The following is a 27867-nucleotide window of genomic DNA, read 5'->3' as shown; positions in this document are numbered from 1 at the left end:
TTAAGCACAGGTGTATTAAATAGTTCATCAGTTTGATTTTCCCATCTGCGCACAATTATGAATATTTGTAAAACCTGGAGTGCTATGGTGCCTTGAGGACCGAGTTTTAGAACCACTGGTATTGTGAGGGAAGACAGTGATCTAGCAATGCAAGATGTCATTGATCAATAATCGCATTCTAGTAGAATGTAATATTGGTTAGGTGGACACTGTGGTCAAAGAAAGAATAATAAGCAATGCAAGAAAAACAAAATCTGTTCTAGAAACTATCTGTCTGTTTGGGGGATGGAAAGGAGAGTCTTTCCTACCAGGGCAGATATAGAGAGTCCTACATTAAGTTTGCTTATTCCACTTAACCAAAGCAATAAAATTCCATAACATTCTTAAATAATCAGTGGCTGCCTGTGTGGCATAAGGTTGTAGCGAATGGTTATGTAATACTTTTGAATTCACAGAAAGTATATGGATTTGAGAATAATATCCATATTCATATGTTGTTTTTTTGTTTTATTTTTTCAACAGATTGGCATGGTGGCTTGGAAAATGACCCTGAAATCTCCCGAGTACCCAGATGGCAGAGACATCATTGTAATAGGGAATGACATCACATATAGAATTGGCTCTTTTGGACCTCAAGAGGATTTGCTGTACTTAAGAGCCTCAGAGCTCTCTAGGTCACAAGGGATCCCACGTATATATGTTGCAGCAAACAGCGGTGCTAGGATAGGACTGGCTGAAGAGATACGTCACATGTTCCACGTTGCTTGGGTGGATGCTGATGATCCCTACAAAGTACGTTAAAGAGAGATGGTAATTGGTTGGTGGTGTTTGAGTGTTTAATGCCCAAGCTGGGTACAAAAAAGCAGCTTTACTTTATCCCCTCATTTATTCTGTTATTCATCAGTCAGGAACACAACTGCCCCCTATTCTTCTCTTATTTCAACATTCTTTTCGCTTCCAGACCCTTTACGTACAATAATGTTTCTTTATTAATCATACCTTGTGCTGCCATCTTTCCTCTCCACTATACATCTTTGATTGTTTTACACCTTTACATCTTTGAAATGTTCTTCTGTTCCCTTTTACCTTTCATCTTATATATTTTATGCACCTGCTGACTGCTTACACTGATTTATAGTGCCAGTCTTCTTATTCTTTCAACGTTAAACTATAATTTCTGCAGCAGGGTACATTGTATTCCACAGGGAAACATCGGGGGCACTGGAGCTCAGATTCGAGTTGATGTCTGCAGCAGATCACTCAACAGGGGGGCTGCACAGGGAAAAGATTTCAAGTGCCGCAGCGCCGATATGTCAGTGTGACATTCTGTGCTGCGGCTCCATCACCTCCCAAGCGGCGTTGCATACTCCCACTGCCTGTTCCCAAGTACTTGCAGCTCTCCTGGTTCGCGTAGCTGCTACGGGGAGGAGGTAAGATGGTCCCCCAGGCGGGACCCGCTATTAAATCGCATTCTTGTCGCAGTCTAGGGAGACAGACCCCGACGCTGTCGTGGACACTGTCACCGAGCAGGGACCCACTAGACCGCAAGGTCATAGGAGTACGCCCATTTTAATAAGACTCCGTAGTACCAGGCGGTGAGGACCAGCATAGGGGAGCCGGCGCTTGACCTGTAGCCCATCCCCCGGCCCAGGGCACCATCTACTGCAGATTTTCCCACCCTGGAGCTGCCTCACGCTCTTCCTCACGCCCTGACTGAGACACTGGGTGCTATCTTCTAAGCATAGCTGCGGCTGGTCCCTGGGACTGCAGGGCAAGGTCTCCCATGTAAAGCCCCCTGTATACAGCGCTGTGACTTTACAAACACTTGAGTATTCTACATGTCTTTATACAGATAGCGGTGGTTAAGAAAAAGTGTACCTATTACAGGATATATTGTATGAGTATTCTAAAATATACCGCCAGTCTAAGACAGCGCTGTGTTTTATTTATATATATATATATATATATATACTAGTCCAGTGCAGTTTTAGTGTCATAATAAGTATCTGCATTGCCTGTGACTGTATGTGCCTGTATCTGCTGTGTGGTTTCACTTTTAGTATTTTCCAGATATATGTATCACTATATTCTGTACCCTAAGGGACTAGGTGCGTCTGGGTCATATGTATAGTGTGTCACAGTATTTACACATTACGTGTATTCTACTGTGTACTCAGTCACATAATACCGGATTTATTTGCAGGTGTTGTGTACTGTGTATTCAGTCACATACTAATGGGTATATTTGCAGGTATTGCACTCTGTCTGCCTTTATCATATTAAACCACTCTGTTGTTGCATTTGTGTACAATGCCTAAAAAGAAGGGCAGTAAGTCTGCGGACGCTCCTGCATCATGCAGAGCATGCGCCAAGTATTTACTAGAGGGGAAAATTTTGTATGATGGTCTGTGTATTGTGTGTCATACATCTCCCAATCAGTCCGCAGCTCCTGTAACCAATCAGGAGCAACCCTGGACCACGTTCACAAACCTACTAGGTACTCTGGAGGAACGCCTTGCACCACCTATGGGACCACCTATGCCACTACAGCCACAAACTGTCCCTATGGGTAATCCACCTTGGGCAGAAAATTTGTCTAACCAGTTGCAGCAATTGAATCAATCCTTGGTCAGACAAAAACCTACTCCAGGTCACTCCCAGGTCTCCGTGTCATCTAAGCAGGCTGCTTCCGCCTCACAATCCATGTATCCATCTGTCTAAATGGGCCTTGGCTCGCTATCCTCTCACTGCAGAGTTATGTAACAAGTGGGAAACTTCACCGCCGGTGGATTCCCATGTCACCCATCTTATGGTGTAGTCTACTCTGTGTCACAACTGAGGGTTTAGGCTGACAGGAGGAAGCCTCAGTTGTAGGGGGTGAAATGAAATTAAACTTGGAAGGTTTAATCAGACCCCTGGACATGTAAGTGTAGAAGGACTACCCGAAGGTGTGACCATGACAACCAGGTTAAAAGTCAATAAAAGGTTTTATTAACAGACTCCATGTATAAACAACAGTATTCACAGTTGATAAAAGCAAGCGGCAAATAATACAGTTCCTGGATCACTTATAACCATGAAAGGTATCACAGAGCACTGGTAGGTTGAGGAATAGATGTTAAAGTCCTTTGATGGAATAACCTTACCAGGCCTGGCTGTAGTAGTGGAGATAGCCGAGGAACACGCCAGTAGAAGTGTAGATGAAGTTGGTAACTTGAACAGACTGTTGTAGATACTGGATAAAACCAGCCAGGTGGTAGAGACACGGAGTGGATGCTGAATGGAATCAGCCAGGTAGTGAAGACACGGAGTGGATGCTGGATGGAACCAGACAGGTGATGAGGACACGGAGTGGATGCTGAATGGAATCAGCCAGGCGGTGAAGAAACGTAGTGGATGCTGGATGGAACCAGTCAGGTGATGAAGACACGGAGTAAATACTGTAAGATGCTAGGGAGCGTGGAAACAGAAGAGTTGACAAGAGGTTACCGGTGGTAGTGGATACTGCTGAGAAGTAGGGATCCGCTGGAGTAACACCGGCACTTTGAAGAAAACTGGATACTGCTGGAAGCTGACCGCTGGAAGCAGATGGGTTAATAGCTGGAAGCTGGAATAGCCACGGAGGGCTGCAGAGTCAGGCTGCACCGCAGGATGGAAGGCAGGTGCGGGTCTCGTAGTGGCTGCTGGAGACAGGAGCTGGAACCTGGAGAAACAACCACAGGAGAGAGAGACTGGAACAAGGTTTGACATTCAAAGCACTGACCATTTCCTGGTTCAGGCACAGGATACTTATACCTGCTGCAGGGCAGGCATTGGCTAGCCAATCATGCAGATTCACCGTGCAGCAGATTGGTGGAGACTGAGCATGTGACTGGAGCAAACATGGCTGCACCCATGTTAGTACTGGAGGGAAAGTTGGTTTGGAAAACCATGTGGAAATATAGCAGCAATGGCGGCGCCAGCCGCGGAGGACAGGAGACGTCACACTGGGAACTGCACACTGAGACACATGGATGACAGCGGAGGCCGCGGCAGGCATGGGGCACCACTCTGACAACCTGCATACTGGAACACAGGAGCGGCGGCGGAGGCCGCGGAGGATGGGAGACGCCACACAAGGTTCAGACATGGCGCCGCTGTGACAGCGTCTCAGAGTGACAGGAGGGATATGCAGAGTGTGGACATCAGGAACACAGATGAGATCCGGCCCTGGAACGCTGAGCCAGCTTCAGAAGGCATCTAAAAGGCAAGTAATGGTGTCCAGATACCCGGATCGTGACAGCACCCCCCCCTTTAGGAGTGGCCCCAGGACACTTCTTCGGCTTTTGAGGAAACTTAGAGTGGAAATTCCGGACCAAGGCAGGAGCATGGACATCTGACGCATTGGTCCAAGAGCGTTCTTCAGGACCATAGCCCTTCCAGTCAATAAGATACTGCAATTGACCGTAACGGAAACGTGAGTCCAGAATCTTGGCCACTTCATACTCAACTCCCCGTTGAGTTTGGACTTTCGGAGCTGAAGGAAGTGCAGAATGAAACCGATTCAGGATCAGCGGTTTCAACAGGGAAACATGGAATGTCCTGGGTATCTTCAGGAAGGGAGGTAACTGGAGTTTGTAGGCAACAGGATTGATGACTTGTTCAATTTTGAAAGGACCGATGTAACGAGGTGCAAACTTCATGCTGGGAACTCTCAACCTCAAATTCTTCGTGGACAACCACACACGATCACCCACCTTGAGAGCAGGAACCGCTCTACGCTTTCTATCAGCAAACTTCTTGTACCTGAACGAGGCTTTGAGCAGGGCCTCTCGCACTCTCTTCCAGTTGTTAGAAAACTGACGCAAGGTGACATCCACTGCTGGAACAGAAGTTGCTGGAAGCGGTTGGAATTCTGGAACTTTAGGGTGGAATCCATAGTTGATGAAGAATGGTGTTGAAGAAGATGAGGTATGGTACTGATTGTTGTGGCTGAACTCGGCCCAAGGAAGGAGTTGAACCCAGTCATCTTGAGAGGAAGACACATAAATGCGGAGGAAGGCCTCCAAGTCCTGATTCACCCTCTCGGTTTGACCATTGGTCTGAGGATGGTAAGCTGTAGAAAACTTCAACTTGACTTGGAGGGCTTGACATAAACTTCGCCAAAACTTGGCTACAAATTGTACACCACGATCAGAGATGATCTCTTCAGGAAGACCGTGGAGTCGGAAGATCTCTTAAATAAACACTTGAGACAGCTTGGAAGCTGACGGAAGACCGGTGAGAGGTATGAAATGTGCCATCTTGGTGAACCGGTCAACTACCACCCAGATGGTATTAAACTTGTTGCATATAGGCAGATCTGTAACGAAGTCCATCGACAAATGGGTCCACGGTCGACGGGGAACAGATAATGGAACCAGTTGCCCAGCAGGCGACTGGCGGGAGACTTTGTGTTGGGCACACTTTGGGCAAGAGGCAATAAACTCCATGACGTCCTTCTTCAGAGTTGGCCACCAATAGGACCTAGAGATAAACTCAAGGGTTTTCTGGATGCCTGTATGTCCGGCAAAACGGGAAGCGTGGGCCCAATGCATGAGCTTCTTCCTTAACACCGGCTTCACAAAACTTTCCCTGGTGGAGGCGTAGAGTCCATCCCTACCGTGGAGAATACCAACGGATTAATAATAGGATGCTTGTCCGAAGACTCTGACTCATTTTCTTGCTCCCATGAGTGGGAAAGGGCATCGGCCTTGCGATTCTGAGAACCCGGACAGAACTGGAGTTTAAAGTCGAACCTGGAAAAGAAAAGTGCCCATCTGGCTTGACGAGGATTAAGACATTGTGCGCTTTTCAGATATAAAAGATTCTTGTGGTCGGTAAGTATAGTGACTGAATGGGAAGCTCCCTCTAACAGATATCTCCATTCTTCCAGCGCGAGCTTGATGGCTAGCAACTCCTGGTCGCCAATGGCATAGTTGCGCTCAGCTGGGGAGAACTTCCGGGAGAAGAAACTGCAAGGATGAAGATGACCATCTTTAGCCCTTTGGGATAACACCGCTCCTACTCCAACGGAGGAGGCATCTACCTCAAGGATGAAAGGAGAGTCGATGTCGGGCTGTTTCAGAACTGATGCAGAGATGAAGCGTTGCTTTAATAGATAAAAAGCTTGCGTAGCTTCTTCAGACCACTTGGACGGGTTAGCACCCTTCTTGGTAAAAGCAAGAATAGGCGCCACAATGGTGGATAAGTCTCGTATAAACTTTCTGTAGTAATTGGCGAACCCTAAGAACCTCTGGACCCCTTTGAGGATTAGGGGAATCGGCCAATTCTGGATTGCTTGTAGTTTCTCAGGATCCATCTCTAGTCCGGGACCGGACACAATGTAACCTAGAAACGGAATGGATTTGACTTCAAAAACACATTTCTCTAATTTGCAATAGAGATGATTGACACGGAGACGGGACAGAACCTCCTTTACCCAGAAGCGATGTTCCTCTAGATTATTGGCAAAGATAAGGATATCATCTAGATAAACCACGACATGGCGGTACAGGATGTCTCTGAAGATTTCATTTACGAAATGCTGGAAAACAGCTGGAGCGTTGCTCAATCCGAAGGGCATGACGAGGTACTCATAGTGTCCATCCCGGGTGTTAAAGGCGGTCTTCCACTCGTCACCCTCACGGATCCGGATGAGATTGTAGGCACCCCTCAAATCCAACTTTGTAAAGATGGTTGCTCCGCTAACTCTATCGAAGAGCTCTGTAATCAAGGGTAAAGGATAACGGTTCTTAACGGTAATGTCGTTCAAACCTCTGTAGTCGATGCACGGCCGCAGGCCACCGTCTTTCTTTTTAATGAAAAAGAAGCCTGCGCCAGCTGGAGAAGAGGAAGGTCGAATAAAACCCTTCGCCAGGTTCTCTTTGATGTACTCCTCCATGGAATGCGTCTCTGGAAGGGACAACGGATAAGTTTGGCCTCGAGGTGGAACCTTCCCTGGGATGAGATCAATTGGACAGTCCCATTCTCTATGAGGAGGAAGGATATCAGCGGAGGCTTTACTGAACACATCTGTGTAGTCTTGATATGGAGGAGGTGGAACATCAGACGACCTGGGGGAAGAAGAACAAACAGGAAGCACTTTGGACAAACAGGTCTCAGCACAGGAGGGACCCCATGCTAGTTTCTGCGTAGTCGTCCAGTCAATCGATGGATTGTGAGCCATGGAAGGCCCAAAACCACTGGATGTGTGGCTCTTGGAATCACTAGAAAGGAAATAAATTCTGAATGAAGAACTCCTACTTTCAGACGAACTGGTAGAGTCCTTAAAGAAATAACTGCGTCAACAATCTTACTGCCATCCACGGCAGTCAAGGAAATAGACGTAGGAAGTCTCTCGGTGGGTAGGGACCACCGTTTTAACATAAGCTTCGGTTATGAAATTCCCAGCTGCTCCGGAATCAAGGAGGGCAATGACGTTCCTATAACGTTGAGCAATTTGAAGCGAGACTGGGAGATTACAATCATAAGGAGATGGAGAGGAGATCATTACTCCTAGCCGGCCCTCTCCTTGGCGAGCTAGGATTTGGAGTTTCCCGGACGTTTGGGACAAGCATTGATAGCGTGAGATGGAGCTGCACAGTAGAGACAGAGAGACTCAGAGAGACGTCTTCGGCGCTCAGCGGGAGATAGACGGGAACGGCCAATTTGCATGGGCTCATCCTTGGGTGGAGACGGTTGACGAGGAGGAGGAGCAGAAGACTTTGGAATAGATGATCTTCCTCGCTCAGTTGCTCTTTCTCTAAAACGAAGATCAACCTTTGTGCATAGTGAAATTAGCTCATCCAACTTAGAAGGCAAGTCTCTGGTAGCTAATTCATCCTTGATGCGTTCTGATAAGCCATGCCAGAATGCAGCATACTGATAAAGCTGAATATTTATCTTATATAAAACCCTTTATGAGGTCTAAGAACACTGTACGCTATTTACGTATGGAGTACCGTAAGGGTACGCACGTTGCGTAGCAATCGCTTAGCCGTAGTCGAGACGCTCAAGCGTCACGTTCGCTCACGGCCAAGAGATCACAGGCAGGCACACTATTGGCTGCTGACTAACGTAATGATTCGCTATAGCGTAGCGGACGCTCGGGACCACGAGGAGATCACCAGCGGCGCTGACGCTAACAATGTTAAACCTTTGTATCTAAACCATAAACAGTGTATTGTGCAGTAAAACCTTAGTGTAATGATAGAGTGTAAATGCAACACAGTATAACCTTATTAATTTAAAAGCTGTTTGAGCGTCAGCGACGCTCTGAGAATACTTAGCACTATAAGAAATACACAGATACCTGGGCTTAGGGTCCAACGCCTAATATATATATATTATGAATGATATACTTACAAAAGAATTAACACAATACAAGTCATACACTACAATATAACATAGACTACCTAACCAGATAACTACACAGGAAATACAATACAATACAATTACGTTTTAAGGGAAAATAAGAGAGAAAGAGGAGAAGAGAGAGAGAGAGATGGCCCACAATAACAGTAAGAACAATATGGTTGCGGAGAAAACTTACGCACAAAGGAAACGATCGCATGCGCCTCTGGACATCCAGCTCCCGATTTTCAGCAATGATAACCGTTGAAGAGTGAGAGCTGGATGTGATCGGCTTGTCTATTTATGCCCCACACACAATACAATTCAATGGTCCCTACAATCTCATTGTTCATTGGACACAGGAATTCCTCCTCGCATTATAACAAAAGGTCATAGGTTGATTCATACAGGTGGGCCGTGACTATTTCCAACAGCTCAGGTGGGAGGGAAACTGGGTTTTCCCGCCGCATGGATAAGTAAGTGCAAATACAGTAAATGTTCATAAACTTCTTATGTCCATAACTATTCGCACGAGCGATTAATCCGCTTCAAACCAACACCGGAATATTGCTAATTAAATACTCTTCCGATGGGTACTAAACACCACTGTATTACTCCTGTCTGACCCTTCGTATCAAACAAAGAGGGATTTCTCTGTTCATGAACATTCTACATTAACCAAACTTTCAGAATCTATCAAAGGGACCATGATCTACAAAATACATTATATAGTGAAAATATGTAACGATTGAGTCGCACGCTACGATCACATAAACTCTACCGTAAATACGCATACCGTGCGCCTGCGGGTGCCCGCGACTGTGAGTATGCGCACGTACGGGAGAGCGTACGCATGCGCAGCACGGACCTGTGTGAGGTGCAAATATGGTAGTGTGCATAGAGATATTTTTCTGACTTTGACAGTCCGCCCTTTGGCAGTCAACAATAACTGCCACCTTCTAAAACATTTCAAAAAGAGAAAAATATATGTCAGGGGTTAATACATTTCCATGGTTGGGTAAGGGAGGAGAGTGGAGAAGGTGTGAAGAGGGTATGACCTAGTGAGATAGTAGAAGCATGTGTGTATGAATCCATGTTTGGGGGGGTCATGTATCATCGTGCCGTACGTGTTGTACATCAAGCTTCGAGGCATTGCGAAGTATACATTTGAATTCCTTCTTATCCCGTGGTACGGGTCTGTGGATGGGCTGTCAAACTTTACCGAGCTCTTTTCGGCTTTGGTTGTAACAAAATGGGGGAGCACATTTTAGTTGATGATACATGAATGGGGGAATATGTGATTGCTGATATCTGTGCCTGTATTCCCTATACTATGTGTGTAATTACCTGAAGGTTGTAGAAATGAAGAAAAGACATAATTACGGTAAATGCGGTGGTATTCTATGTCAGGTAAATGTACATTCGTCGATTGAGGTCTTGTTTGGTGTTTGTTGGTTGCAGTCTTCTTTGTGCTTTTGCCCATAAGGTGCGAGCAAAAGCTGTCAATGTCCATAGATTTACAAAAGTGTTGGGCTAGCGTAATTTTAAAATTTCTAGGGAAACTGGGGATCCATGGCATAGTTCATCAAAAATCTGTGTATAAGGTTGTCAAAACTTCTTCTTTAATCCATCTGTTGTCTGTATATCGGCTCATCAAATTCCTCGTCCAAGTGGGTCTTTTTACCTTGGAGGAAACGGAAAAACAGGTGAAAGAAACGGACCGTAGAAATCGCATTTTCATCACATCATTGTTTCTACATTTGGGTCATAAATCAGATCCATGGGAATTACAGTTTCCTCACTCCTTAAACTCATTACCCTAGTACGACGATTGCACCTCATTAAAGCCTGACCGCATCTAAATATCAAACCAATCGTTATGATAACACCTAAGATACATAGGAGAAACTTCCCAACATCCATTATGACTCCTTGAGCCCAGTCTCCTAAACCAGAGAACCAATTTCGCGGGTTCAACCATGACACCCAACCAGTCAGCTCATTACCTACAGCAGCAAGAGTGAGATTGTGTCTCCTGCGAAATTCCCACTTCAGTTGGAGAATATCGTCCATCTTTTGGTCTATGACCTCGACCGGGTCCTCGGTGCTATTCGTAATATATGTGCAACATTTCACGCCGTATTGTGTTGCCAGTGTGACACAATATCCGCCTGTCACTGCTATGAGGTAATTAAGAACCATTCTATGCTGTACCAGTTCTGTTTTATAAGCTTGAAGTTCTCTTCCAGTATACCTAAACGTGTCATCATACATTTCAGTGATATTATCTAACAAATTCGCAAGCGCAGATATGTATTTATAATTCAACACTCCTCTGGCGGTACGAGTGATATCTAACGCGATTAGAAACTGAATCCCGGTGGATTCATGGATCATGTCAGAGGCCGGATGCTCTGTTCTTTCTATCAGGTGCCGTTTAACTACGTGCTCGTAATGGGTGTGAGTATAAGGAGTTTGGGCAACACGGTGTATGTCTTTCATTTTGTCATGTGATACAGTCATTACTTCAGGCAGTACTTTTCCAATATAACACAATCCTTCAGAGTTTGGGGCAAGCCACTTATACGCCTTTCTCCCGCATATGAAATATGCATCATCGGGGAGAACATATGGGACGGAGTAGGACATAACCATATTACACACCTTCCATGTGAAATCTCCTAACCCTAATTCTTCCATCTGCTTAGTACACGTATCAGGTTGTACGATATGTGCACAGTATCCTGGTGATACCTCTCCAACTCTCGTAATCCTATTTCCTAAGGTATACCTATACCGGAAAGATTTTCCTCTACTGGCTATGTGGCGTATACGCTCTGTATCTGTAGGCATTCTATCTGCTCTATGCGAAAAGGTCATGGTTTGATTACTCCATGACACTTCCCAATTTCCCGGCTTTCGGGGATTGGAGATGTTAAAACATAATAGGGACCTATCCACATGGTATTGGTGGAGCTTCAAACTAGGAGGGCTGGAGATATTAAACCTCCTGTCCACCGGTCTCCCACCACTTAACTCAAGTACCTCCCCTAACGTTAAAGGAAATGGTACTAGCCCTGATTTGCTATGACCTTGAGGTACTTGAGAGCATACCCAACAATCTGTTTTATTTAACACACTACCCACTAAGGAGTGATAGTCACTCAATGGATGCCGGTCCATATGGATATTAAAACTGGATTGGCATTTCTTTATGCACCCATCCTCAATGACATTGTTACAGAGCCGACAGATACAGTTTTCTTCAGCTAACAATCCTTCACAATTCCTTCTATGGTCAATGCTATCGGATCGTTTTCTGATACTCGCCTTTACTTGTCGGTTAAGTTGTTCTTGGAAAACTACGCCTCCATCTTTATCATCAGAACCCATTCCAGAACCTTTCTCGACCTCCATGGTACTCTCGCCGGAACAGACTGCTCTGGTCAACATCATGGTCAACAGGAAAATCCGGATCACAGTCTCTTGGGGCAAGTCCATCTTGTAGGAGGAAACGGAGAAGAATGAGAAGGGGGAAAAATAATTTGAGGGAGAGGGGATGGGAAGTTGGAGAAAAACAATAAAAGGGAACAGGGGATCGACAACTGCTTTTGGTCTTGTGATTTTCAATGCTCAGGTGCCGCCTCAATCCTCCTGGAACAGACACTCCAGTGATACAACCTCTACCGTCTGTTCCTTATCACGGGACCTCTCTGGATCAGCAACCTTCTTACAGTGGGACGAATGAACCCAAGTCTCTCTCTCAGCAACCTTCAATGCTGTAGTGCTAGTCAATAAGACCTGGTATGGTCCTTCCCATCTGTCAATAAGGCAACCTGAGCGTAGAAAATTCCGTATCATTACATAATCCCCAGGTTCAATGTCATGACAATTACTATCTGGTAAATCAGGAATCACTAACTTCAGATTATCATTTTGATTCCTTAACTGCTTACTCATGTTAATCAAGTATTTTACAGTCACTTCATTGAGTCGGTGTAGATATTGGCTGATTTGCCCTTAGCCAATTCACATGCTCTGGTTAGGGCGACCAGTTCAGCAACCTGGGCTGAGTGAGGTGGGCCTAGCGGTTCCGCTTCTATGGTGCCTTGGTCGTCTACGACTGCGTATCCAGTACACAAGTCTCCCGAGTCTGACTGTCTATGACAACTACCGTCCGTGTAGAACGTAAGTTCTACATCTTCCAGTGGGTTGTCACTGATGTCAGGCCTTGCGGTAAAATTTTGGGTCAAATATTCCATACAATCATGTGTGTCTTCCTTTGTATTAAATCCTCCTTCCCCACCACTCTCATCCTCCACCCTTTGTGCCTGTCCAGGCACACCTGGGAGATATGTTGCAGGATTTAATGCACTGCATCTCCTTATGGTGATGTTTACGGGGGCCATTAGTGCCAATTCCCATCTTGTAAACCGCGCTGATGAGACGTGCCTGGTTTGGGCAGAATTCAGCAAGGCTGACACTGCATGTGGTGTATGAATTGTGAGGTTGTGACCTAGCACGACATCTTCGCTTTTCGTTACTAGCAATGCTATCGCAGCAACGCTTCGCAAGCATGTGGGGAGGGATTGCGCTACCGTGTCTAGCTGAGCGCTGTAATAGGCTACTGGCCTGCTGGCATCACCGTGCTTTTGGGTTAGTACGCCTGCCGCGCAACCAGCACTTTCTGTTCCGTATAGTTCAAAGGGTTTCCCATAGTCTGGCATACCTAATGCTGGCGCCTGCGTTAGGCACTGTTTAAGTCTCTCAAATGCTGTCTCAGACTCGTCTGTATGCGAAATCCGATCAGGTTTGTTTGAGGAGACCATCTCCTGCAAGGGCAACGCTAGAATGGAAAACCCTGGGATCCAGTTACGGCAATACCCACACATTCCTAAAAACGTTCTGATCTGTTGCTGGGTTTGTGGCAGAGTCATGTCTCTAATTGCTTGAATTCTATCAGCGGTCAGGTGTCTCAGTCCTTGTGTTAGACAGTGTCCCAAATATTTTACCTTAGTTTGGCATAATTGCAACTTGTCTTTGGAAACCTTGTGTCCTGTGTCTGAAAGATGAAACAGGAGCTGTTTCGTATCCTTCAGGGATGCTTCCAATGAATCAGAACACAGTAGTAGATCATCCACGTACTGTATTAATACTGATCCACTCACTGGTTGGAAAGACTGTAAACAATCATGCAAAGCCTGGGAAAATATACTTGGACTATCTATGAATCCTTGTGGTAATCGAGTCCATGTGTATTGGACTCCTCTGTATGTAAATGCAAACAAATATTGGCTGTCAGGGTGCAGAGGTACCGAAAAGAAAGCGGAGCAGAGGTCAATAACAGTGAAAAATTTCGCAGTGGGAGGGATTTGCATTAGGATGACAGCTGGATTTGGCACTACGGGGAACTGACTCTCAACTATTTTGTTAATACCCCTTAGATCCTGCACTAGCCGGTAACCCCTCCCCCCACTCTTTTTCACAGGGAAGATGGGACTATTGGCAGTGCTGGACGTTCTTACCAGAATGCCCTGTTGTAGCAAGCGCTCTATTACTGGGTAAACTCCTAACTCCACCTCTGGCTTCAGAGGGTACTGTGGGATTTTTGGAGCTATCCTACCATCTTTTACTTGTACAACTACCGGAGCTACGTTTGCCATTAATCCAGTGTCTTGTCCATCTTTAGTCCAAAGTGACTCTGGTATCTGAGATGTCATTTCTTCTACTTGGGAGGGAGTCCTATTTGTCATAATGGTATGTGACATTAATTTTGATGGGGAGTCTAACATGTCTCGTACTTCCTGAGCGTGATTCTCAGGTATGTCCAAGAATACACCTTCAGGAGTACAATAAATGACGCACCCCATTTTACACAGTAAGTCTCTACCCAGGAGATTAGTCGGTGCCGATGCAGCCAGCAAAAAGGAATGCTTGGTATGTAAAGGCCCTATTGTAATCTCGGCTGGTTTGCTAACAGGGTAGTGCTGGTCTACCCCCGTTACCCCTATGGCTGGAATTGTCTTACCAGTGGTTCTCATGCCCACTGTCGAATTTATCACTGATTTGGCCGCCCCTGTATCTACAAGAAAGTTTAATGGTTTACCAGCTACATTGATTGCAATTTCTGGTTCACTTCCAAGGCTTGCAATCAATTTTACTGGCTGCAGATTACAGGTATGGCCACACCCCTATTGGGTATGGTGACCTCCCTGAATCCCGCTGGCAGCAACTACTTGTGAAGGAGTTAATTGGGAGCTACCAGAGGCTTGCCAGTCTCTGTTCGGGGGATATCTTTTTGTTTCCCCTGCATGTGGCTCATTACTCCGTTTCTGCGGACCCTGATCCCAATGTCGCGTGTCGTGTCGTTGTCTAGGGGGTTGATAAGATTTTTGTATATTTCTCGATCTACAGTCTCGTGCAAAGTGTCCCTGTTTGTGACAAAAATAACATGTTACCACATTTGACTTACCCACAGGGTTTGGTGATATTAACACAGGCTGTTTTGTGGTCAAGGGCTGTATACTTACTGCCATTAACTTATCACCTTGTTGTTCCCTGTGTCTGGTGATGTTCCTATCGTGATCAATAGCAGCCTCTCTCAAAGTAGCCACAGACAGACCTCGCCAACATGGTTGTGTGGTCTGTACCCTAGTCTTTAATGACTCTTTTAAACCATCCATCAGTACCGATACTGCTACCTCTCGATGGTTTATGTTTGTTTTAATGTCCTCTATGCCTGTGTATTTTGCCATCTCTAATAATGCTCTGTGAAAATACTCTGTAGCTGTTTCTGACTCCTTTTGTTTAATGGAGAATATCTTGTTCCATTTAACTACCGCTGGGAAATACTCTTTTAATTGTAAGCTTATTCTTTTTACATTGTCTTTGTTGTACACTTCTGTAAGAGGTACATCCTGATCTAATCCACAGTCAGCTAAAAATTGAGTTGCGTCAACATTGGAGGGTAAACATGCTCTCAGCAATATCTGCCAGTCTTTGTTGTTGGGCTCTAACGTGTTACCTAGGTCTCTGATGTATTTTTGGCTGGCAACTAAGTCTTTTCTAGGGTCAGGGAATTCAGACACTATGGTCCTTAATTCCATTCGGGAAAATGGGCTATACATGGCAATGTTCCTAACAGGAGTGACTCCTGAAGTGTCTGTTTTCCCATTTGGAACTACTATTACCTTAACAGGATTAACTCTAACAACCTCATTCTGTGTAGATTCTACAGGCTGTGGTGAAATAGTTTCAGCATAGTGTATGGTGCCGTACTTACCCGTTGATACGACCTCACCTATCCCTCCGCTAGGGGCCTTTGTTACTAATCTCGGGGGTGGAGCTGTGCCTACTGTGGTCTCTGCTATGGTGGCTGCTAGAGAGAGCGCTGAAATTGTTGCCGATTCGTCCTCTTGATCACACTCCTGAGGAAAGTTCAAAACAGGGTACAACTTGCACGGGTTAATACTTGCATTGGTTAATTGGTTAACATTATCTTTAACATTTACACAGTTGCTAAGTGTTTGTTTGTTACACCTTAGTGCATCATTCTCCGCAACCAATTTCTCTCCTGATATGTATGGTGGCGGTGGGGCCGTGGCTATCAGTTTCCTGATCGAGCCAGATCCCGCCGCCTGAGCCAATCCTCTCTGTATGTCACCCTCCTGTTGCCACAACTGCAAATAATCATAATGCTTGATTCGTCTCTTTGCTGATTTAATGAGACATATCCTTCTCCTTAAATTCGTTAACACTTCTGTGCTGAAGCTACCTACTCTTGGGAATTTCTCCCCGTCATGTACTGTCATTCTCTCCCATTCATCACATAAAGCTTCTGTGTGACTTCCGTACTTTTCACACATTACGTACCTTGCCGACCCGACTGGTCGGTTTATGGAATCAACCCGAACCGAGGTTGATCGCCCCCTTCCTGAACAACTGGCCCCCATAATTTGCAGGTGTTACGGACCCTTACAAAAAACCAAGATATTCACGATAGGTTGACGGTAAGGTTTACCGAGCACCTTACTCACTCTGCCCACGCCGACCAATACGACCTGATCACACCGATATGGTGCTGGCGTACTCGACCCAGGGCACCTATTTAACCTTTGTTTACTGGAACATGCGAGGGATATCCGCAGAACACTTACTCTTTCCAGTAAAGGTGAAGTTGTTGGATAATTCCTGAGTGACCAGCGAACTTCCCTTTGTAAAAATAAAAAATTACACAAATCACGTCAGAATGTACAAGTAGCGTTTATGACCTTCGTACACAAATAGTACCGGTCAGGTTTACTAATGCACACAATTACGTGCGGTACAATCGTTCAGCACATAAGCAACTAATCTTATGTACGGAGCGACCAGCGGAATCGAAAATTGCGGCTGCGAATTCCTTCAGCAAGAGCTTGTATGGCCTATATGGGTGTTGCACCAACCCTTTTTTGGTGTTGTGCCTGTGGACTGTATAGCTGACTTCCTTGTCTGCTGTACCTAGACCTCCTGGTCTGTTATGACCTCCTGGTCTGCTACAGTATGACCTCCTGGTCTGCTACACTCTAATGCTCAAATTTTATGTTTAACCAAGGATGCCTCCCTAGCCACCGTGCATGTCACTTACACGTATGTACCTCACGAGAACTCGATGATTTCTTTTGGTTCAACCTCAAAATTGTATGTAAAAACACTCACTCACCACATGTACACTTTTGTTTCTATTATATTTCTATTTCTGTGCAGAAATTTCTCTTTAGACCAGATGTGTTACAAATTAGGAGAAGGATCTGTTAATTTAAATTTCGAATTTAAAGTAGATTTGCGCTATTTATCGCCTGTTGCGTTACTTAAAAATCAACACTATCGTGTGACTTAAGTTACGTGGGCGTACCCAGATGCTCCGTTGCGTAATTTACGCTGCGTGCGTCGGCCTTTGCGTACGCGAGTCTCCCTTTGTTAGAGACACGTGTACACCAGTCTTTGTCTACCGTAACACAACTAACACGTTTTATCAATGTAGATGATCCTCGATCATCTACCGCACACCCCACCAATCTCTCCTTTTACCTTTAGGTAGAGCTGTGTGTATTTCTATACCTTAACTGTATTACCTTTACTCTTTAACTATGGAATAGCGGCAAATCTCTCTTAGTACGTTTATCAATTATACAATGGCAAACAGGAGAGTGATATATGAAAATACACGAATGAAAAGAAATGCAGATGTGCGTGCGTGTGTACGCAAGACAGAAATAAACAGTTTTAAAAGGACACTATCGTTTTGTTCTTACCTCCGGTCCCAGATTCCTTCAGCACCCTTTACTAAGCGAAGCAGACGCTTATCCAAACAGCACTACGAGGAATATGACCTCCCGCCCTTTGCTGCTGGATAATGTCTGCTGAAATTACCTAGTGCAGATATGTGAAGGACGGGCGAGCCGCCAATTGATAAAGCTGAATATTTATCTTATATAAAACCCTTTGAGGTCTAAGAACACTGTACGCTATTTACGTATGGAGTACCGTAAGGGTACGCACGTTGCGTAGCAATCGCTTAGCCGTAGTCGAGACGCTCAAGCGTCACATTCGCTCACGGCCAAGAGATCACAGGCAGGCACACTATTGGCTGCTGACTAACGTAATGATTCGCTATAGCGTAGCGGACGCTCGGGACCACGAGGAGATCACCAGCGGCGCTGACGCTAACAATGTTAAACCTTTGTATCTAAACCATAAACAGTGTATTGTGCAGTAAAACCTTAGTGTAATGATAGAGTGTAAATGCAACACAGTATAACCTTATTAATTTAAAAGCTGTTTGAGCGTCAGCGACGCTCTGAGAATACTTAGCACTATAAGAAATACACAGATACCTGGGCTTAGGGTCCAACGCCTAATACAGGCCTGGCCAACCTGTGGCTCTCCAGATGTTGTGAAACTACACATCCCAGCATGCCCTGCCACAGTTTTAGCATTCCCTAATAGCAAAACTGTGGCAAGGCATGATGGGACTTGTAGTTTTACAACAGCTGGAGAGCCACAGGTTGGCCAGGCCTGGCCTAATATATATATATTATGAATGATATACTTGCAAAAGAATTAACACAATACAAGTCATACACTACAATATAACATAGACTACCTAACCAGATAACTACACAGGAAATACAATACAATACAATTACGTTTTAAGGGAAAATAAGAGAGAAAGAGGAGAAGAGAGAGAGAGAGAGAGATGGCCCACAATAACAGTAAGAACAATATGGTTGCGGAGAAAACTTACGCACAAAGGAAACGATCGCATGCGCCTCTGGACATCCAGCTCCCGATTTTCAGCAATGATAACCGTTGAAGAGTGAGAGCTGGATGTGATCGGCTTGTCTATTTATGCCCCACACACAATACAATTCAATGGTCCCTACAATCTCATTGTTCATTGGACACAGGAATTCCTCCTCGCATTATAACAAAAGGTCATAGGTTGATTCATACAGGTGGGCCGTGACTATTTCCAACAGCTCAGGTGGGAGGGAAACTGGGTTTTCCCGCCGCATGGATAAGTAAGTGCAAATACAGTAAATGTTCATAAACTTCTTATGTCCATAACTATTCGCACGAGCGATTAATCCGCTTCAAACCAACACCGGAATATTGCTAATTAAATACTCTTCCGATGGGTACTAAACACCACTGTATTACTCCTGTCTGACCCTTCGTATCAAACAAAGAGGGATTTCTCTGTTCATGAACATTCTACATTAACCAAACTTTCAGAATCTATCAAAGGGACCATGATCTACAAAATACATTATATAGTGAAAATATGTAACGATTGAGTCGCACGCTACGATCACATAAACTCTACCGTAAATACGCATACCGTGCGCCTGCGGGTGCCCGCGACTGTGAGTATGCGCACGTACGGGAGAGTGTACGCATGCGCAGCATGGACCTGTGTGAGGTGCAAATATGGTAGTGTGCATAGAGATATTTTTCTGACTTTGACAATACAGGGCCTCGTCGTTCCATGCCAGTTCAGATGCCAGGATTTTGAACTGTATAAGATACTGTCCCACAGTACGTGTTCCCTGGCGTAAACGGAGAATCTCAGATGAAGCAGAGGTTACCCGGCCTGGTTCGTCGAAGATGCGCCTGAATGTAGCTATAAAATCAGTATATGAAGACAACAGGGTATCAGACTTCTCCCATAAAGGTGATGCCCAGTCAAGGGCTGGATCCGCTGTGAAGGGAAATAATATAGGCAATTTTAGTACGGTCACTGGGGAAATTGCCAGGTTGTAGCTCAAAATGGATTTCACATTGGTTGAGAAATCCCCTGCAGAATCTTGGAGATCCGTCAAATTTTGCTGGCGTTGGAAGATGAAGACGTGGAGTAGAAATGGGTAAGGTGGGTGGGGTTACAGCTGGTGTCACTGTGGTGGACGCACCGGACGTGCCAGGTCCACGGAGGGTCGTTTGAATCCCATCCAGTCGGGTAGAGAGATCCTGGAGACAGCGGATGATGTGGCCTTGTGCAGCCTCCTGATGTTCGAGTCTGGCTGCCAGTTCTTGCATCGGCCTGGCCGCTTGATCCTGGTCTCCGACTGGATTCATATGGTCAGTGCTTACTGTCACAACTGAGGGTTTAGGCTGACAGGAGGAAGCCTCAGTTGTAGGGGGTGAAATGAAATTAAACTTGGAAGGTTTAATCAGACTCCTGGACATGTAAGTGTAGAAGGACTACCCGAAGGTGTGACCATGACAACCAGGTTAAAGGTCAATAAAAGGTTTTATTAACAGACTCCGTGTATAAACAACAGTATTCACAGTTGATAAAAGCAAGTGGCAAATAATACAGTTCCTGGATCACTTATAACCATGAAAGGTATCACAGAGCACTGGTAGGTTGAGGAATAGATGTTAAAGTCTTTTGATGGAATAACCTTACCAGGCCTGGCTGTAGTAGTGGAGATAGCCGAGGAACACGCCAGTAGAAGTGTAGATGAAGTTGGTAACTTGAACAGACTGTTGTAGATACTGGATGGAACCAGCCAGGTGGTAGAGACACGGAGTGGATGCTGAATGGAATCAGCCAGGTAGTGAAGACACGGAGTGGATGCTGGATGGAACCAGTCAGGTGATGAGGACACGGAGTGGATGCTGAATGGAATCAGCCAGGCGGTGAAGAAACGGAGTGGATGCTGGATGGAACCAGTCAGGTGATGAGGACACGGAGTGGATGCTGAATGGAATCATCCAGGTGGTGAAGAAACGGAGTGGATGCTGGATGGAACCAGACAGGTGATGAAGACACGGAGTAAATACTGTAAGATGCTAGAGAGCGTGGAAACAGAAGAGTTGACAAGAGGTTACCGGTGGTAGTGGATACTGCTGGGAAGTAGGGATCCGCTGGAGTAACACCGGCACTTTGAAGAAAACTGGATACTGCTGGAAGCTGACCGCTGGAAGCAGATGGGTTAATAGCTGGAAGCTGGAATAGCCACGGAGGGCTGCAGAGTTAGGCTGCACCGCAGGATGGAAGGCAGGTGCGGGTCTCGTAGTGGCTGCTGGAGACAGGAGCTGGAACCTGGAGAAACAACCACAGGAGAGAGAGACTGGAACAAGGTTTGACATTCAAAGCACTGACCATTTCCTGGTTCAGGCACAGGATACTTATACCTGCTGCAGGGCAGGCATTGGCTAGCCAATCATGCAGATTCACCGTGCAGCAGATTGGTGGAGACTGAGTATGTGACTGGAGCAAACATGGCTGCGCCCATGTTAGTACTGGAGGGAAAGTTGGTTTGGAAAACCATGTGGAAACATAGCAGCAATGGCGGCGCCGGCCGCGGAGGACAGGAGACGTCACACTGGGAACTGCACACTGAGACACATGGATGACAGCGGAGGCCGCGGCAGGCATGGGGCACCACTCTGACAACCTGCATACTGGAACACAGGAGCGGAGGCCGCGGAGGACGGGAGACGCCACACAAGGTTCAGACATGGCGCCGCTGTGACAGCGTCTCAGAGTGACAGAAAGGATATGCAGTGTGGGGACATCAGGAACACAGATGAGATCCGGCCCTGGAACGCTGAGCCAGCTTCAGAAGGCATCTAAAAGGCAAGTAATGGCGTCCAGATACCCGGATCGTGACACTCTGCCTGTAACTTCTGTCACCTCACTGAAGGAACCGACGGATAAGCGTGTAGAGGGATGCCTGAAATCTATTTACTCCCTTACAGGTGCTGTACATAGACCCACTATTGCAGCTTCTTGGGCTGCAAAAGGTATTGAAGCATGGGTTCAGGCATTAGAGGAATAGCTGCCCGAGGATATATCTGACAATGCCAGACAATACCTGTCTCACATTACCACCGCTTCCTATTACATTTAGGAGGCGTCCTCTGAGGCGGGTGTGTTGGCAGCCAAAGTGTCGATTACGTCTGTCCTGGCTCGCTGTATTCTGTGGTTGATGTCATGGAAGAGGGACCTAGACTCCAAGAAGACCTTGGAGGTACTGCCCTTTAAGGGGGACATTTTGTTTGTTGAAGACCTTAATAAAATTGTGTCTGAATTAGCAGCTGCTAAGACTGCTTTTCTCCCAAATGCTAATCCTTCTGCTCAGAAGGCAAAAGGTACCACTTTTCGTTCCTTTCGTCCTCAAGGGAAAGCAAAAGGTCAGGCATACCTGAGACAGTCTTGTGCTCTTAAAATCACAAAGCCCAAGGCCAAACAATTCTGGGTGGCCCGTCAGCCTGCTTCTAAAGAAGACAAGCCTGCCGCATGGCAGGGCAGGCCTTCCCCTGGGGGACATTAGGGTGGGAGGCCAACTTCTGCGATTCACCCAGGTCCGGTTAAAAAAACACTTCAGATGCGTGTGTGCAGGAAGTTATCTCTCAAGGGTACGCAGTCTCATTCAAGAGACATCCCCCTCGCCAGTTTTGCTCCACGGTTATCCCTTCAGATCCGTTAAAGGCGCAAGCTCTACAAAAGGTTGTAAGTTCCCTCCTGAATACAGGAGTGGTTGTGCCGGTACTTCTGTCCCACAGAGGCAGAGGTTACTACTCGACCCTGTTTCTAGTATTGAAACCCAATGGGTCTTTCCGGCCTATACTCAACCTCAGATCGCTGAACAAGTTTGTGAGAGTGTCCAAGTTCCGTATGGAAACACTGCACTCAATTGTACTGGCTATGGAACCCGGAGACTATATGGTATCCCTGGATATACAGGATGCGTACCTGCGTATACCTATTGCCATGTCGCATCAGCAGTATCTGCGGTTTGCTATTGGCGACTTTCACCATCAGTTCAAGGCTCTGCCTTTTGGACTGGCTACGGCTCCTTGGATCTTCACCAAGGTCATGGCCGTAATGACGACCCACCTCCATCGCCAGGGAATCAGGATCCTGCCTTATCTGGACAACTTGCTGATCCTGGTAAATTCCCACGATGTCCTCCTCAGTCATCTGCAACTCACGGTAAGCTTCCTACAAGCCCACGGGTGGCTCATCAATTGGAAGAAATCCTCGCTGGTCCCAGCTCAGAGCATGGTTCACCTGGGGGCATTCCTGGACACACACAGTCAGCGACTGTTTTTTGTCTCCAGAAAATGTCCTGAAGCTTCAGGACAGGATAAGATGCTTCCTTTGTCGCCCCAGAGTGTCGATACACTCGGCGATACAAGTTCTTGGCCTGATGGTGTCGGTATTCGACATGGTACAGTACGCTTCATTTCATTCCCGCCCTCTGTAGAGGTTAATTCTTTCCAAGTGGGACGGCCTACCTCATGGGATCAGATCTCACATGATCACTTTGACTCCGGAGGTTCGTCTGTCGCTGACCTGGTGGCTACAGGACCAGCAATTGATCAGGGGCCATCCCTTCTGGATCCCCGACTGGGTCCTGCTGATAACGGATGCCAGTCTGAAAGGATGGGGTGATGTGTTCGATTAGCGCTCTTTTCAGGGTGATGGACCAAGGAGGAATCACTCCTCCCAGTAAACATTCTGGAGTAGCGGGCGGTGTTCAATGCATTGACTCTCGCCCTGCCTCTAGTACAGAACAGGCCTGTAAAGTACGGTCAGACAATGCCACCACGGTGGCATACATAAACCATCAAGGCATCACTCGAAGCCGCATGGCTATGATGGACATGTCAAAGATCCTTCGTTGGTAGGAACGCCATCTGCCAGCAATATCGGCAGTGTTCATTCCTTGCATCCTAAACTGCAGACTTCCTCAGTCTCCAGGACGTGCATGTCTGAGAGTGAAATCTTCATCTGGAAGTCTTTCAACTCCTAGTGGACAAGTGGGACCAGATGTAGCCCTGATGGCGTCTCGACACAGTCACAAGGTTCCGGTCTTCGGACGAATGACCAGGGATCCTCAAGCAGCATTCGTGGACGCACTAGCAATTCCATAGAACTTTCGGCTGCCCTACATGTTCCCTTCAGTGTCAATCCTGCCCAGGGTCCTGCGAAAGTTCAAACAAGGAGGAGGAATACTACTTCTAGTCACTCCAACATGGCCCAGATGGCATTCGTTCTCAGAGCTGCAGGGTCTATCGACAGAGCATCCCCTTCTACTTCCTCAGCACCCAGACCTACTCGTACAGGGCCCATGTCTTTATCCGGACCTGGCCAGACTGGCTTTGATGGCGTGGCTCTTGAAGCATCACTCCTGAGGCCAAAGGATTCTTTGAGGCGGTCATCCAAACTATGTTGAAAGGCCGTAAACCGGCATCTGCCCGGATTTATTACAGGGTCTGGAATTCTTACTTCACCTGATGTGCTGATTAGAATTATGAGGAATACAGATTCAGAACTTCCAGAATTCTGGCTTTTCTGCAACGCAGCCTGGATTTAGGCCTTCGTCTGGCCTCCCTCAAGGTTCACATATCTGCCTTGTCGGTTTGCTTTTGGGGAAAAATTGCGTCTATTCCTGACGTTCATACATTCACTCAGGGTGTCTTATGGATTCAGCCTTGCTATATCCCTCCTGTGGCTCTATGGGATCTGTCTGTTGTTCTGAATGCCCTGCAAGAGTCTCCATTTGAACCTCTTAAGTCAGTGGACCTTAAATGGCTTACAGCAAAGGTCTTGTTTTTACTGGTTATTGCCTCTGCTAGAAGTGTGTCGGACTTAAGCGCTTTGTCCTGTCATTCACCCTTTCTAATATTTCATTGTGACCGGGCAGTTCTTAGAACTCGCCCAGGTTATTTACCTAAGGTGGTGTCTCTTTTCACCTTAACCAAGAGATTGTGGTTCCGGCCTTTATCTCTTCTGATTTGTCCTCCAAAGAGCGATCTTTGGATGTGGTCTGAAGAACAGTTGTGCAAGGCAGCTAAGTGGTCCTCAGTGACACGTTCATTAGGTTCTATGCCTTTGATACATCCTCCTCCCAGGATGCTTCCTTTGGACGCTGGGTTCTCATACTTGCTAAGGCGCGTCCCCTCCCTTGAGAAACTGCTTTAGGACATCCTCGATGTTTCCCTGTGGAACACAATGTACCCTGCTGCAGAAATGGAGAGTTATGGTAGACTCACCATGGTTAACTCTCTGCTAGATACATTGGGTTCCACAAGGCGTCCACTCGGACAAACCTAGCTTCTATGGGTTTGTATGGCATTAGACGCTGGTCCCTTCTTCTGTTGTGAGAATGTGGTTCTATGTGACTAACATCTGCCTTCTCTCTTGCCTGCTCCTGCATTTGACTAGTTAACAAAACTGAGCTCCAGTGCCTGGAGGCGGGGTTTATAGAGGAGGCCCCAATGTATCCTGGGACAGCCTAAAGCTTTAGCCTGTTGGTGCCGCTGGATCAAGGTCCACTCTACCTTCCCCTCCCCTGCCTCCCCCCTCCCCGATGTTTCCCTGTGGAACCCAATGTACTTCGCAGAAAGAGAGTTAACCATGGTAAGTCTACCATAAGGATCCTTTTTTCCTCTAACCTCCTCTTGCATTTTTGTGCTCTAGCTCGATTTCACCACCTATATTGTATTGCACCTTCCTTCTCTTTCTTTTTTCAGTGTTCATTGTCCTTTTGCTTTTTTACCCATCCTTAACCGGAATGAGTATAAGACATTGGCAGTCAGGAGACTGACGCCGGAATCCCGGCAGCGAGCGCAGTGTGTCTACCCGTGGCTCGCTGCACTTGCCATGTGATCGGGACTCTGATTGCAGCTTGTGTCAGGATTCCGGCATCGGTATATTGACAACCCGGAACCCGTCTGGCGGTCAGTTGACTGCGTCCCCCTTAATCTACTAAATACACACCTCCAGCATGTTCCACATGCTCATCTGCTCTCACATTTTACTACAATCCTGCTTGGTTCTTACTTTCCTTTACAACCCACCAACAATCTCCATTTCTCTGACGTCCTAGTGGATGCTGGGTACTCCGTAAGGACCATGGGGAATAGACGGGCTCCGCAGGAGACTGGGCACTCTAAAAGAAAGATTAGGTACTATCTGGTGTGCACTGGCTCCTCCCTCTATGCCCCTCCTCCAGACCTCAGTTAGAATCTGTGCCCGGCTCGAGCTGGTTGCACACTAGGGGCTCTCCTGAGCTTCTAGTAAAGAAAGTATTTGTTAGGTTTTTTATTTTCAGTGAGATCTGCTGGCAACAGACTCACTGCTACGAGGGACTTAGGGGAGAGAAGCGAACCTACCTGCTTGCAGCTAGCTTGGGCTTCTAGGCTACTGGACACCATTAGCTCCAGAGGGATCAAACACAGGCCCAGCCTCGGTCGTCCGGTCCCGGAGCCGCGCCGCCGTCCCCCTTGCAGAGCCAGAAGCAAGAAGAACATCCTGGAAATCGGCGGCTGAAGACTACGGTCTTCATTAAGGTAGCGCACAGCACTGCAGCTGTGCACCATTGCTCCCTATGCACACCACATACTCCGGTCACTGATGGGTGCAGGGCGCTGGGGGGGGGGGGGCGCCCTGGGCTGCAATTAGAGTACCTTACATGGCGAACAGCACATAATATAGTCTAATAAACTATATATGTGCAAAAATCCCCCGCCATAATATAAATATAAGAGCGGGAGAAGTCCGCCGAGAAGGGGGCGGGGCTATCTCCCTCAGCACACTGGCGCCATTTCTTCTTCACAGCTCCGCTGGAAGACAGCTCCCCAGGCTCTCCCCTGCAGTTTCCAGGCTCAAAGGGTAAAAAAGAGAGGGGGGGGGCACTAAATTTAGGCGCAAACTGTATATGTAAAGCAGCTATAGGGAAAAATCACTTTGTGTTAGTGTAAATCCCTGATTATATAGCGCTGTGGTGTGTGCTGGCATACTCTCTCTCTGTCTCCCCAAAGGACTTTGTGGGGTCCTGTCCTCAGTCAGTGCATTCCCTGTGTGTGTGCGGTGTGTCGGTACGGCTGTGTCGACATGTTTGATGAGGAGGCTTATGTGGAGGCGGAGCAGGTGCCGATAAGTGTGATGTCACCCCCTGCGGGGTCGACACCAGAGTGGATGGATATGTGGAAGGTATTAACCGACAGTGTCAACTCCTTACATAAAAGGCTGGATGACGTAACAGCCGTGGGACAGCCGGCTTCTCAGCCCGTGCCTGCCCTGGCGTCTCAAAGACCATCAGGGGCTCACAAACGCCCGCTACCTCAGATGGCAGACACAGATGTCGACACGGAGTCTGACTCCAGTGTCGACGAGGATGAGACATATACACAATCCACAAGGGGCATCCGTTGCATGATTACGGCAATGAAAAATGTGTTACACATTTCTGACATTAACCCAGGTACCACCAAAAAGGGTATTATGTTTGGGGAGAAAAAGCAGCCAGTGTTTTTTCCCCCATCAGATGAGTTGAATGAAGTGTGTGAAGAAGCGTGGGGTTCCCCCGATAAGAAACTGGTAATTTCTAAAAAGTTACTGATGGCGTACCCTTTCCCGCCAGAGGATAGGTCACGTTGGGAGATATCTCCTAGGGTGGATAAGGCGCTCACACGCTTGTCAAAAAAGGTGGCACTGCCGTCTCAGGATACGGCCGCCTTGAAGGAGCTTGCTGATAGAAAGCAGGAGGCTATCCTGAAGTCTGTATATACACACTCAGGTACTATACTGAGACCTGCAATTGCTTCAGCATGGATGTGTAGTGCTGCTGCAGCGTGGTCTGATACCCTGTCAGATAATATTGATACCCTCGACAGGGATACTATTTTGCTAACCATAGAGCATATTAAAGACGTCGTCTTATATATGAGGGATGCACAGAGGGATATTTGCCGGCTGGCATCTAGAATTAATGCAATGTCCATTTCTGCCAGGAGGCTATTATGGACCCGGCAGTGGACAGGTGATGCTGATTCTAAAAGGCACATGGAGGTTTTGCCTTATAAGTGTGAGGAATTGTTTGGGGATGGTCTCTCGGACCTCGTATCCACAGCAACAGCTGGGAAATCGACATTTTTACCTCAGGCTCCCTCACAACCTAAGAAAGCACCGTACTATCAGGTACAGTCCTTTCG

General features: G+C 46.7%; 1 protein-coding gene across 1 annotated transcript in view; it reads left to right on the top strand.

Moving 5' to 3' along the window:
- ACACA (acetyl-CoA carboxylase alpha) overlaps positions 1-27867 on the top strand; it is an 848870-nt gene that overhangs the window by 483269 nt on the left and 337734 nt on the right. The window contains exon 37 of the mRNA XM_063951842.1: positions 523-792. Within this exon, the coding sequence (XP_063807912.1) occupies positions 523-792 (270 nt within the window). The remainder of the gene's footprint in view (positions 1-522; positions 793-27867) is intronic.

Source organism: Pseudophryne corroboree, chromosome 2 (genome assembly GCF_028390025.1).
Source record: "Pseudophryne corroboree isolate aPseCor3 chromosome 2, aPseCor3.hap2, whole genome shotgun sequence".
In the NCBI taxonomy this organism is placed as follows: domain Eukaryota; kingdom Metazoa; phylum Chordata; class Amphibia; order Anura; family Myobatrachidae; genus Pseudophryne; species Pseudophryne corroboree.
Note: the sequence above shows the minus strand (reverse complement) of the source record. Positions and strands in the feature narration are given on the sequence as shown.